Raw genomic sequence first — 14225 nt, 5'->3', positions numbered from 1 at the left:
GAAACACCTGCTTGACAGCTGCTTGATTTAGCAACTTTCTCCAAAAGCTGCTGAGCTATTTTGCTAGTTCTCCATTAAGCCTGTTGTAGACTCTAAAGGGACTAAAATCACTAAGGTGATGCCCAATGCACATCACTTCAGCATCCTTTGTATCTTAACAATAAACACTTCTCCCTATGGTTCTGGATATTTGCAAATATTCTCAATCATTCCTGTCCCTATTCTGTCCCTTTATTTTTGCAGGTCTTCTTGCATTTTATGTGCAGGGAAAAAAAAAAAAATCTTACTTGTTCTCATAGTGGGAAAGGCACTGCACAAAAAAAGCAGGGAAACCCATGGACCATTTTCTCCATCCACCTTCATCAGTATAACAAATCAGGAAAAATCGTAGCTAGAGTCAAGTGAAGATGCTTTTACTGACAGCAATGGGCCTGAAGTAGACAAATTTGTTTCCGTTAACCTACTATCAATGTTGCCTTCATTGACAGGTGTGAAAGGACATACTGTAGAGGGCGGTTTCTTCCTCTGAAATCTGCTTCCTTGTTCAGGGAAACAAATGATGTCCCCACCAAGTAAAGCCTTAGAGCTTTAACTTCATACCTGCATGATTTTTTCCCCATCAGAGAGAAGGATAGGTAAACACAGTCCTTCAATCCCCAGTAGTAATTGCATCTGTGCAATTAGACAAAAAGATGTCAGGTTTCTCAGGGGTTATCTCATTTTGTTAGCAACAGGAATGTGACCAGAGATATTTCTGATTACTTCAGTTTATAAACTACAAGTCAATGTTAGCACACAACAACCTTTATGTCGATTCTACAATGGACTTTTGCTGATTAATCCATCCCCTGTCATGTAACCAATGGGTGACTTCCTAATGAGAGATGAGTTTATTTTCAAATGTGAAATCTGGTCAATATTTTAATCCAAACTCAACATATTTTAACACACATATTGGAAAGGTTTACTATATCATGCAAGGCATAAAGTTGATTAGAATATCTTTACAATCCTATGAAGAAGGTAAAGTACAGTTCAGAAAAGTTATATCTTTACATTAACCAACAAAAGTTTAGCAATTGTATTTCACTCTCATTACAGGGTTTAGGGGTGATCTCTGAAAAAACATTATAAAAATGTCTTCTGCAATTGTGATTTTGTCCTTCACTGTTCAAGTAAAATCATGTGTCATCCAGTTGCAAAATCTTATTATTGGCAACATGTATACAAACCACTGCAAAAAAAAAAAAAAAAAATTGTACCCAGGCAGGCCTGACAAAGATTTCACAGACACTTCTAATCTAATCATTTCGCTTGTACTAGTAAGTAATGTCATTATTTTCTGCTTCTATTCTTTTGCCAATGCGTAGAAAGAGTACATTCATACTTACAAATGCACACAACATGACAAACCAGGATAAATGGAATTTGAAAATCATTATAAAAGGACTTTCCTGAAGTCATTTCATTCAACAAAAATTAATTTAACTCTAAAAAACAAAGGCTAATTGTAAAGAAAATACATAATAAAATAGTACATTACAGAGTACATTAAGTTGAACTTCATTTGCCTTTTAATGGAATCACAATACTTCTGTAAATAAGGATTTTAATTGGTCTGTTCTTTGGTGAAAACAGCTGTATTTCATAGTTATGTGAGGCTGCAGCAAAGAGAAATCAGATAATATAAAGAAAATCGGCTACTGGTTGCCTTTATTCTCAGTACTGGGAATGGAGAAATCTTCATCAAAATAGCTCCTAAGTATTCTCTTTATTTTAAATTGCCCAATGTGACAGAATGTCTAAGACTGCTTCTTCCAAAAACACACAGCTTTTTGTTCTTCTTTTACAAAGAGTAGTTTGCTATATATGTACAGTAGCTTATGCTGGTGGTGATTCTTCAAAGTCAACTTTCTGGGCACTTGTTGGCATCAAAGTACCATTTTAAAATGTAGACTAACACTAACTGCAGTTCATCACTTGAAACTACTACTGTTAAACAGAGGTGATATCAAGTCTTTGGTTTTGGTGTAGTACTTTAAAAGTAGGGCCAAACTCCTCGTACAATATATTCCCTTACAAGCCCTTATTTGCTTATATTTATAAAATAACATTCAGCAAAATACTCCTTTTTCAAAAAAGCCAGTTGATTACCAGTAAAGTCAATGCCAATGATTTGGGTGCTAAAATAATTTCATATTTTCCAAGTACATATAGACATTTGTAAACGGTTTAGTTTATTTCACCAAAATCAACAATTGATAAAAAAGAATTTATAAGAAATGTTCCTGTAAGTGATGCTATTTACCAAAATAGTATTTTCTTTCTCCTAGGCGCTTCAATTCTTTGCTATTTATGATCAAGCTTTGAGTTATTTACGCTCAATCTTTGAATTAAAATCCCTTTCCCTTTTACAAATGACTTCCTGTTTATATGAAAACAGTTCTGAGTATCCATAGTTAAAGGGATGGATCTGTTGGGTCTTTCCACCTGGTGTTGAATATGGCTTTATTCTTGTAAGAAATTATTGCAGTCTGCCCTGAAGTGGACTATTGCGTTAGTTCACTACAACAAGAAGTGAGTGTAACCTTCCGCCCCAGTAACTATAACATCCATCCAGATCCGCATGGCTTCTGGCGATGGGGCCACCATATAGTAGATTCTGTCATGCGTCTTGACGCTAAAGGTGAGTAATGGATTAGGACTCTAAAAAAAAGGGAAAGAACATAAAACAAAATCTTGAAATTATAACATTAAATATAACACAGAGATATGTGAAGGCTTCTATGTAGCTATTACTTCTGTTCTAAGGTAACCTATTCCCTCGCCCTCAACACCTTTCTCAAGATCGACCATATTTCTGGCCTTTCCTCACAAGAGCTCTCACAGTGAGCTCACCAATCGTTTTAGCAGCTACTTGTAAAGCTCCAGCAGGGTATCTAGCTGATAGTGGGTGCGCTAAAAATAGCTCAATAAATGTTATTCTTAGCCCTACTAAGATGTTTCCTTATGATCTTCCTCATAAGTAGGTAGTAGCTCCTTCTTAGAAGCCTAGCAAAGAGTTACTTGGCAGGGTCTCCCAAACCAATATATCCAGAGTATTTTCTCATTTTGTCATGATTTATTTTTTCACAAAAAGATCAGCTGCACTAACTACTTTACTTCTATGTTTACTTTTCCAACACCATTCTGATCATATCTATCCATTATGTCAGAATAACAAATCGAAATTAATTAGAATTCAAAAAATACCTTTTCCCCTACTTAATTATGCATTCAAATTGTAGGAATCTGAAATTCAATGTTTACCTTATTAGCATTCTTGAGGTGATCATAATATACTTCTTCAATGGCTTGAAAGTATATTACTCCTTTTAATTTAGCTTCATGCTTGTCTGCAATGGTAGATGAGTGTTAAAACAAATACTTTATCACCACTGATGGACAGGAAAAATTATAATTTCATTATAACTATCATCATTAAAATATTTATCTAGCATTTAAATTATCTAAGATTAATTAAGATAACCTAGGTTAGCACATTAGCCGCACTCTATCCTGAAAAAAGAAAAAAAAAAAGAAGGTTGGAATTAGCAACCCTAAACAAAAGAGACTAAGTGACTTTACTCAAGGCTCTTCACAAATTAGCAGTCAAAAGGTAACCCAGAATACTGACTGTCAGGTTAGCACACAAAGTGTAAACACCATTGACATCAAGATAAATTATTTCCCCACATTCTCCAAGACAGTAGTTGTAATGAAAATATTAATATGCAGCTCTGTTGCAATGAAATTTGTAACAATTGTGTTTTTTGATTTCTAATTTAAAATAATATTCTACTTATGTTTCTTTCCTATCAAATTTCTTGTCTAGTATACTTGATATTTTATCCTGTTCTCAACGGAGTTTCATGTCAATAATTTAATGTCCTTTCAGTGCAGCGTTTTCCAAACTGCTTCCAAAGATTTCGTCAGATTTGCCATAAAAACCAAACAGAGCATAAAACAAAACAAAAACAAACAACCAAACCACCAACCAAACAGCATCACTCTGTGGTGACTAATAACACCAATATGTTCTTGAGACATTTTGTAATTTAAACTCTGCAGGGATGATAACACATGCAAGCACATTAAAGAATCTCAAAATTATGGATGAGGATACAGAGAAAGAGACTCTATCATACCCTGTTGGTGGAAATGCAAATGAGAAAGTCTCTTTTGGAAGTCAATTGGTAAAACATACACAATGAAAAATGCCAGAATTCTTACTCAGCAATTCTGCTTCTAAAACTGTATCGTATAAGACCTACGTATGCATGTGCATGTGTATTTGGGTTCGTTAGAGCACAAGCTGCAAAAGATCTGCTGGAGCTTTAATAGGGAACTGATTTAATTCTAGACCAGCCGTACACTGCAATCTACACAGCCACTGAAAAGACTGAGGTAAATCTGCATGTGCTCAAAGAGAAAAATCTTGAAATACTGTTACGTGAAGAAAGGTATGAACAGAGTGAATAATTTGGTCCTAACTGTATTAAAGAAGAAAGAATACCTATATAGACTGAAACATACATGAAAAGGAATGGAGAAAGTCTGAAAGGATATTTCAGGCTTAACAGTGTTAGAAAAGGTAGAACTTTTGTGATGGGAAGAGACTTACTTTCAATATATAGACTTAGTTCCTAGGGAAACTCTGTTTTAATTAATACCATGTTCGGTGGGTTTCCACCAGTTTCTGTGAAAGAGAAGGTCAATGTGTCTCTCAAACATTTGGTGGAAAAGGTCCTGCAATAATGAATTCATGGGAAAACAATAATACTTTGCTTTTTGGAAACAGAGGTAAAATAAAATCTGGAGATAAAAGTAAACCTTGTCAGTGTTTCAAAGCAGGCAGAAAACTGGGGAAGAAAACTTTTGTTTGTAGGGCACTTCAGATATGAGAAAGAATCTGAAAAATACAAGCATAAGAATGAAATACAAATCCCAGAGAAAAGGAGCAGAAAAGAGTGAAGCTGTTTTGTCTGAGTTATTTTAAAATTTTATTTTTGGAAAATTCTGGCTGAGGTTGTCTTTGGAGACTAGCACGTAGCAAAGTTTTGTTTATGCATTTTGCAGACACTAAATTGGCATTTCTCATTACATAGGCATCTTTTCTATTGTATTAACTAAAGAGACTGTCTCTGGATTCTTATAAAACCCAAGGTCAGAAAGCCCAAGAGAGGCAACCTGTGAGGGTTAGTAGACCATTTACTTCAGGCCACTCGCCCCTGTAGCAACTGGAACCCCACCCAAAGAGCCCCTAACTGAAAGGCATGCACCCCCTGCCATTTCCTCACCCCGATTCTGGGGCTCCATTGCCAGTGTTTCCTTTCTTCCACATGCTTCTTGGTTGCTCACACTCCTCTTCATAAACATATCCTGACCTCACACTACAGATTAAATGACTTGACTGTTATTTTTTATTACCTTGATACACTTTGTAACAATTCCCAACAATGCTCATAAATGCTGATACAGTCACCCCAAGGCAGGGTCTCTTCATAACCTCTAGTCCGATTCTACTCTTACTCAGCAGTTGAAAAGAGAGCAGAGCTATTCTTATGCTGCTAATGGACATATTTCATATGTGATCTACGTGTAAATAAGGGGTTTCTTAATAAGTAAACCAGTTACACAAATACTCCTGTATTTATAGAAGATTCAGTAGGGTATGGTTCTCATAATCCATCATTTAAAGAATCCAAAAATATTCCAGTCACTTAATAAATACTTACTTATTCACTAGTTCACTGATGAGCTTTACTCTCTGTGCTGAAATTGTCATTCTAGTATACAAACTACAGTTGAATGACTGTCAGTTAAGCTGCCTAATTGTGTGTGACTTTAGAGCATATGACCATAGAGAAATAAATAGAAACCTTTTTTTCTGATTTCATGGTTTAAAAGATAATATTTTGGTCTAAAAAATAAATTCCATTTAATATTTATTTGGGCTTGAGCTTATTTCAGAACTAGAATAGACTAACACACACTTTTTAAATAACATAATTTTTATTATTTCTAGAGGAAATTCATATCAGGTGGACCATATAATCTGAATAGAAAATAATATACATCTATCAAGCTAATATTGCCATTAATTCTATTACTTATCACTCTAATTATTTATTCTGAATTTTATTGCCTTTGTTCTTTAACAGAGAATTCCTGATTTGAATATATCACTCAGATTTTTTTTATCACCCACCTGCATAATAAGAGAAGGTGCGCTTGTTCCGATCAAAAACAAACCAACGTTTTTTCCAAGTTTTAATTTTTCCACCCATTTTGATGAGGAATCCTCTGCAGGTCTTCTCTGTGATTGACACATGATAACAGGTATCAATATTGTGGCCAGCAGTCTCCACGTGGCTGCGCAAATCAAAGTCTTCCTTCCGGATAGGCAGATAACGGGTCAGAGGTCGAGCCTGGAAAAGCACAAGCCCATCTCATCTATAGCTAATTATTTGTTTTGTTTTAGGTCACAGATGTTTAGAAGTGAAAGTGAACTGAAAAGCCTAAGTGTTAAAATGTCCATGTGATTATGAGAGCTTAAGCTAAACATTGTCATTTGGAATCTAAAAAGCGAATGGCATTTTAAGAAGGATGCTATGGTATGGGGGGGAAAATGTGGATAAACTCAGGCCAACAGATTCTATTCCTTGAAATGGCCAGATGAGAAAATGGAGACATGTCATTTACCTTAGCTTTAACAGAGGTACTTAGCACTTAAAAACACAGGGAAATAAGGCATGAAGTTATCTGGGCTGCTCCTTACAGATGAGGACTCCTCCTCTGTAACGTATCCAGGAGTTCTCCCTGCCACAACTCAACAACAGTTCTCCTTAAATAACCGCAGACATGACATAATTGACTGAACATTATTTAGTAAGTCCAGCCCCCAAGGATGTATGTACATGTCGGCTTGCATACACCCTGTGATAGAAATTGAAGGCAGAGATGTATGTTTTGAAAAGCGAAGCTAAAATAAGGTAAGAAGTGGAATCAAAGCTGTACGCAATGAACTGTCCAGGACGAGACACTGAAGAGATGTACATAGATGTCTTTTATTTTACTATGGCTGGAGTAGAGGTTCATCTAATCTAGGAAGCACATATTGCACGGGTAGTATTTCTAAAATAGTCTTTTATTTTATCCTGTTAAATTACCCCACCCCTTTGCCCTGGGGGAAAATAACCTAATCATACACTTGGAAGCAAAAGTTATAATTGGGATTAAAATAGAACTGTGCCTTTTGGTTTTGGCTTCAGATATCAAACAGGCATGGATGACCTTTACACTAAATCAAAATGTGACAGAGGTTTGGCATAATGAAATAAAATGAACAAGTTTTACTTTGTATTTTTCCTTTATTTTGCCTTTGATTCTGTGGTACTTTGATGTTAGACAGATGCCACAGATTTACTGAGCCCTCAAAGCACATGAAGTCTTAAGGCGAGTTTCCAACTGTTGTACTTCAGACTGCCAGCAACTGTGAGGAATAAGGGAATTGGTACCTTTTACCATTAAGTCTAGTAAGCTTTGGTAAAACTGATTTGAACTTTAAATTACATGGCACTTAAAATTTTATTTTAGTTTCTCAGAAAACATACATTATGTAAGCAGTTCTAGTGACAAGAACAGAGACTCAGACTCTACTGACTGAGATAGGAAGTCAAACAAAGTGGATGGTTTTCCTGAGTTTTGCTTGAGTTCAGGAATCCTGTGCACATGTGTGTGGACTGATGCAGCAAAGGGGAAACGTGTGACAACACAGTGGTTAGGGAAAAAAACCCCAAAACATGAACACCACCACCAAAAAACCGGGCTGGTAAAAGTATCCTGTTCTGGAGTGTTTGCTTCCAAAAGATGTCTTAATAGAATCTCTTCTCTTTCTCAGCTTAGTTTGGGTGTTGTATTTGTTTTCAGTAATGAATCCAGCTGCATTTTCAAAGCTGCTCAAGAAGACATTCTCCTTTTAAATATACTCCAAAAAAAATGGGTAGAAGAAAAAGTGCCTCTCCAATCAAAATGTGCCACGTATAACTAAAGAGAAATGTCATTTTGTTAGTAGTTCCCAGTGGGTTTTGAAATAAACACACATTTTTTTTGCCCATTAATGCACTTCTCTTAGCCATTACATGTCAAGGGCTAATAGGCAGCACAACCGAAGGTATCCTCAGACATAGCGTGACTGTCTTCTGAAAAACGACCACCAGGGGGCAACCTACTCCAATCCATCCAGATTGACCAACCAACCTGTGCCCTTTGTTTCTCCCTTATTTTTACTTCCTTTTCAATTAACTTCTGCCTCTGGCTGGTTTCTTCCTGCAATCGTTTTTCCAGGAGTTCTCGGCGTCGTTTTTCTTCTTCCAGAGCTCGTTTCTTGGCTTCCATTTCCCGTTCCTAAATATCATTATGCAGAAAAAAATTTTCAGACATACTGGTTATATTTGAATGATTCCAATATGAAAACAAATAATTCTCACTAGACAATTCCTGATTTTATAGCCCAGTATATATCTAAGACTAAAACACCCGTAATCACCATTCACAGAACTTTCAAAAGCATCCTGTGCAGAAATGCAACCACTACATTTAATTAAAAATGAAATATTAAGTGAAACACAGCTTGTGACTCTATTCAGTCATTTCATACTAATGACCCCATATATTAAAAACTCTCCATTTTTAATATAAAAAAGGCTCACTAATTGTGACCCAACACCAGTCACGACTTTCGGCCTTTCTTTGATGGCCGTAGGTCCTTCCAATTCCTATTGTTGCTCTGTGGCTTCCTGGCTGACAGTCACAGAGGAAGTGCCCAGGGAAGTTAGAAGAGGAAAGGAGGTGCCCTTTCAGGCAGGATGCAAAGGCATTTGGGGAATTCCTAAGGAAGTTCAGATTCTGGCTTGAAATACAGTCACAATAACATGGGAGTTTTAATATTACAATAGTGTCTTTACCACGAACTGGCAAGGCAGGGAGAATGCATAAAGACCTGCCATTCCTCCTGTTCCCTGGCAGGCAAACAAAGGCGCCATTGAAGGGAAAATGTAATACAAAGCATTCATTTCAGTTTATGTCCACACAATACACATTTTACATTATGAAAAATGGTAGTGCAGTAAAGAGCCGTAGAGAACATCTCTCTAACACCCTCACTTTTCAGAAAAGAAAATGGGGCCAGTGGGAATTCCCTGGCAGTCCAGTGGTTAGGACTCTGTGCTTTCACTGCCGAGGACCTGGGGTTCAATCCCTGGTCAGGGAACTAAGATCCCACAAGCCATGTGGCACGGCCCAAAAAAAAAAGAAAATGAGGCCAAGAAAGGTGGAGTGACTACTCCAAGATCATGCTGCTTATTGAGGCCTGAAAACAGTTTCCCAGTGTCACGTGCAGGGCATCTTGAACTACTACATCAAAGATATTAGGCCTACCCTGGATTCAAGAAGCCTTGTCTTCTCTGCATGAGCCTGCTTCAAAAGTCTCTCCATTTCTTCTATTCGGGCAATATTGGAAGTGCTGGCACTGAAGAAAACACAAAAGTCTTTCAAGAATACTGCTTTTTACTGATATCTCTTCAAACACACACACACACACACACACACACACACACACACACACACACACACACACGACAAGGTCCAATACAATTTAAAGGATGTTACTTACAAGAATCACTCGTCTGAAGAGGCAAGTCAATTCAACTCTTAAAACTGTAGGTGAAACTTAACTTACCTCAGTTTTAAGAGATAAAACATAGGCAAGGAAAATAATACCAAATAAAGTGTTTTACTCATAAATAAACCAAAACCAACTCCTACAAAGTGTGTTCTCAAAATGTTTCCTCCAAAGTCTAAAAATTTTGGCTTGCGGGAAGTCTTCCCATTAGCTTAATTATTCAGGGATGCCAGACCAACAACACTATCACCAAAGTTCTATGTAGATGACCCCTAAGTTTGGAAGTCACTTTATTTGGTTTGGGATCATGTATCATCAGCTACTTTTTTGTTATGCCTTTTTGCTTGTGGACATTTTATTTCTTAAATGGTGATTTAAGATGGCCAATTAAAAAAATGACTTCTCTTACAGGTGCAATAGAAGGGTAGTGGCCGGTTTTGCCAATAAAGCCCATCCACCGTACGAATGAGAAAACTGCATTAAGGGATTCAAGAGCTTCAAAAGTAATGCATCTTGAAAAAGACATCACATAAACACGTGAAGGAAAAAACCAAAGGGAGTGAAAGCTGCAAGACCAGGTAGGATAACTAACAGAGAAGGAGAAGAACTTAGAAATGTTTAACATTAAACAAAATATATTATTTTTCCCTTGTTTACATTTTATTTGACTATTCTGGAAAAAAAGGACCTTGGCCTAAGTCAAAACTTATTTATTTTGATGTTCCAGCCATGGAGAACCAATGTTATTTCTTATGCATGTTTACTTGCATAGTCACTTAAATGTATCTTCTTTTCTAGACTCTCTTGGCTATAGAGAGGCTTTTGTGCCTGTATCCTCCATAGCATAAAGCCTGGCACACAGTAGGGGTTCATGTTTGCTACACACATTCATATAAAAATTAATTCATATAAAAATGAATAAGATAATCATTAGTATAGTCTCACTAAATCATATTGTTGATCAACTCAAACCTAGGATGTTTGAGGGCTAAGAGTTCTTTTGAAGAGAAACATGACCACAGTAATGTAGGACATATGGTTTATCTTAAAATCAGTACTGTGCACACATGTTTATAGCAGCTTTATTCATAAATGCCAAAACTTGGAAGCAACTAAGATATCCTTTAGTAGGTAAATGAATAAATAAACCATAGTACATCCAGACTATGGAATATTAGTCAGTACTAAAAAGAAATGAGCTATCAAGCCATGGAAAGACATGGAGAAACTATACATGCATATTACTAAGTGAAAGAAGCCAATCTGAAAAGCTAAATGCTTTATTACTCCAACTATACGACATTCTGGAAAAGACAAAACTATGGAGGCAGTAAAAAAAAAATTATATTTTATATACTTTAAAAGCTACTTTGGTTATTTTGTTAAAAAATAATTAATTTTTAATCCATGGACACCTACTTGTTCTCTATAGCTACACTTTTGCTATTGATTTAATATTTCCTTGACATGTAAACCACTTTTATTCAGCAAAATTTCTGCTGCTCTATGATACTGTGTTGCCACTACCTGATACTTTTGGGGGGATCAGAACTGTACCTGCAGTGAAAAGCAAAAGCAATTGCAATAGAAATTTAGGGTGAAGTCTAGACTTGTCAATACAATGGCATGGAACAAATGAAATGCCATTTGGCTAGCACCTGTCATGCCAAGGGAGAGCCTGAAGTCACTGAAGATACACTTTGTAATGCATTACCTGTAGCACAAGACACTCATCATTGGTTTCTCCAGCCCACCTAAATTACAAGAGGAGTAATGCTTCCTCCCATTGCTCCAAATTCTGACCTTCTTCAGAAGGCAGGCACATTTCTGATCTCATGTAATTACTGTATGATACTGAATAATACTGAATCACTTGGCCATTAATGGTACAAAGATGACTAGTTTTGCCTCCTTTCTCTACTTAGCCATATTCTATTTTATCAACTGAAGATTACTTTTTTAATGTGACCAACTTTGGCAAAAACCCATAGTCATAAAGAAAAATGAAACTTCAGTCAAGGGTAAAGGAATCTAAATAGCAGATTTAGTTTTCAGTGCTGAATAATACCTTTCAGCAAAATTTGAATTTGCTTTTTAGAATATTCACTTTAGAGGCAAAGGCAAAAACAGAAAAAGGAAGGAAAAATAGCAAACATTGTCATACAACAAACAAATAAATAAGCAAAACGCAAAACAAAATTCTCCATAAAGACATAAAACTTTTCCAAAACTGCCTTCAGCATACCAATATTGCCACTAAATGAAGAGCCAGTGTCCCAGAATATTTATTTTCAATTCATCTTCTCAAGCATTTTTTCAGGTTAAGCAAATTATTACTCCATATAAAATGTCTAATCTTTCTCTATTCAAAAAGATTAGACTATCTGGTCTCTTTGACAGTTGTCTGCCCTCTTCTGAAATCCTCTGGTTTTCAGTATCTCTTCTGAAAGAACTCCATAGAATAAAATGCAAACACTGGGTGTTGACTATCTAGGGTAGAAAGCAGAATACAAACCTTTGCCTGAAACAAAGGGGTTAGAAGTATCTGAAATTCTGGTTGATGTATCTCTTAAAACCAAGCTCAGCCTTGGATGCCCTCAACCCCATACCCAGTCTTGTCCCCGCTCCACACACACACTGCTGGTGGGTAATAGCTATAATGAGCGATCAACTTCCTTAACATTTTCTCAAAGCATGAACACAAGGTCAGGGCTTATTAGCAATAGTAATAAGAACATATAATTTTAGGTGGTATTCAGAACACTACACTCTATGAGCTCATTCAATCATTTTAGCAGAAAACAGACTTTATGCAGAATTGACCTTCAGCTGCTGTTTTCTAAGACCCAAGACCTGTTTTCTTAGCTTTATATTTGTGTACAGTGTCAGTAATGATGCTGAACTAGCAAAAACACTGACTCAAAGAACTTTCTGCTGGACACGAAAATGATGTCTCAACAAAAAGTGTAAGGCAAAGGTACCCACAACTCTGAGTAATTCGATAATTCTACCAATGGCTTTTTGTGACATAATAAACCACAAGACTAAGTTTACGTTGCTAGAACTTCAGCATGGAATTACCTCTTTAAAATGTGTATAATTTCAGGATATTTTAATACATAATTTTTTAAAAATCTAAAAAAGAAAAATTTTTAGTTCTTTATTTCTTTTTCTACCTATCTTCAAAAAGTTCCCATTTAGGATGTGCTGTCATACTATACATGCCAAACATTAGTTCCCTATTACCATTTTCCTAATGTTTATCACATTATTTTCCTTCATAAAAATAGGTACAAGCTTATCTTAGGGCAGCACGAATTTTTTTTAGGTAGATGGTGGCACAGAAGAGAAATGCTTGTTTGTTTGTTTGTTTTTTCTCTCTCTGTCCCTTTTATTTATACTAGACCTTTTGCAGGCATCTTCTACTTTGGCTTCAATTTTTTGACATTCAGAGAATCTGACAGCATATTTAAATAAATACTATTAGTAATTTCTGACCATGGTGATTGGTTAGTTATCTATGACTGCTAGCAGCACTGGGTCAGTTCTCTGTGAAGTAACTATGGAAAACGATCATGGCCACATGTAGCTACCTTCCAGGAATGATCACTCTGCAATAATGCTATCCTCTTAATATGGCACATTTAGTGGAGTCAATTCTCATTTTCTACCTTTGGAAACCATTTAAAGAAAAAGTAAGTAGGTGAACAAATAAAATTAAATTAAGATTTTGGTGGCCACTGTGCTTAAGTTTCTAGACCTAAACTTCTAATGCTTGGTAAATGTAACTGAAGTGCCTCCCTTTTAGGTAATTTCCTGTATTCACTGCTGCACTGCTGCTGTTACCACCTTTAAATATGAGAGATCGGGTTTGAGGAGTGATCATTTGGAGGGATGCATATTTACTTTTAGTTTTTGGTGGGGATGAAGAGGCAGGGAGAAGAAAATGGAGCAGAAAAAGCCACCAAGATAGGAAAACTATAATATAGAGTGCATTTATTTATTAAAGATGGCTCAAAAATAGAAAAAAAATGGTCAAGCTATCAGGAGTTCACCACAGGAATATTGCTTTAAAATGTTCACAATTATTTGGGAAAGTAGTCTGATGTTTTCAAAATAACAACTTGCAAAAGTGCAGAGTGCCTAAGAAACCCCTCTGAGATCCCTATACTGGGAAATGAAATGGCTGCACCGTCAACTTTCATTCCTCCCATCATCATTATAAAATAGTTGCCGAGTTGCTGACTTTTGTTTGTGTCCTGTTATTCAAAAGTAACACATTTAATTGGTCAGTTTACTGGCATTTATGAATAAGTACTCAAAGTTCTAGGCTGTCTGTCCTGAGAGCATCAGCTCCCGGCACCGCTGCATGACTCTCTGACATCCTCCTGGGAGCAGCGGGTATTACGAGAGCTCCTTCAGAGCAAGAGATGGATGGTTTGATGCCCAATTGTGCCACACACTCAAGTGTCTTTCATTTTTTAAAAAGTGAGATACTGTA

At 36.3% G+C, this 14225-nt stretch overlaps 1 protein-coding gene across 6 annotated transcripts in view; it reads right to left on the bottom strand.

Moving 5' to 3' along the window:
• Positions 1-908: 908 nt before the first annotated feature.
• Positions 909-14225, bottom strand: part of PHLDB2 (pleckstrin homology like domain family B member 2) — a 232468-nt gene continuing 219151 nt past the window's right edge. For all 6 annotated transcript variants that reach the window (XM_061194159.1, XM_061194163.1, XM_061194160.1 and 3 more), the window contains 5 exons: positions 9481-9571; positions 8302-8448; positions 6251-6470; positions 3310-3395; positions 909-2706 (listed from right to left, as the gene is read on the bottom strand). In XM_061194159.1, the coding sequence (XP_061050142.1) occupies positions 2566-2706; positions 3310-3395; positions 6251-6470; positions 8302-8448; positions 9481-9571 (685 nt within the window). In that variant the 3' untranslated portion in view covers positions 909-2565. The remainder of the gene's footprint in view (positions 2707-3309; positions 3396-6250; positions 6471-8301; positions 8449-9480; positions 9572-14225) is intronic.

This window comes from Eubalaena glacialis, chromosome 6 (genome assembly GCF_028564815.1).
Source record: "Eubalaena glacialis isolate mEubGla1 chromosome 6, mEubGla1.1.hap2.+ XY, whole genome shotgun sequence".
NCBI classification, from domain to species: domain Eukaryota; kingdom Metazoa; phylum Chordata; class Mammalia; order Artiodactyla; family Balaenidae; genus Eubalaena; species Eubalaena glacialis.
The sequence above is the reverse complement of the archived record's forward strand: the minus strand, read 5'-3'. Positions and strand labels throughout refer to the sequence as shown.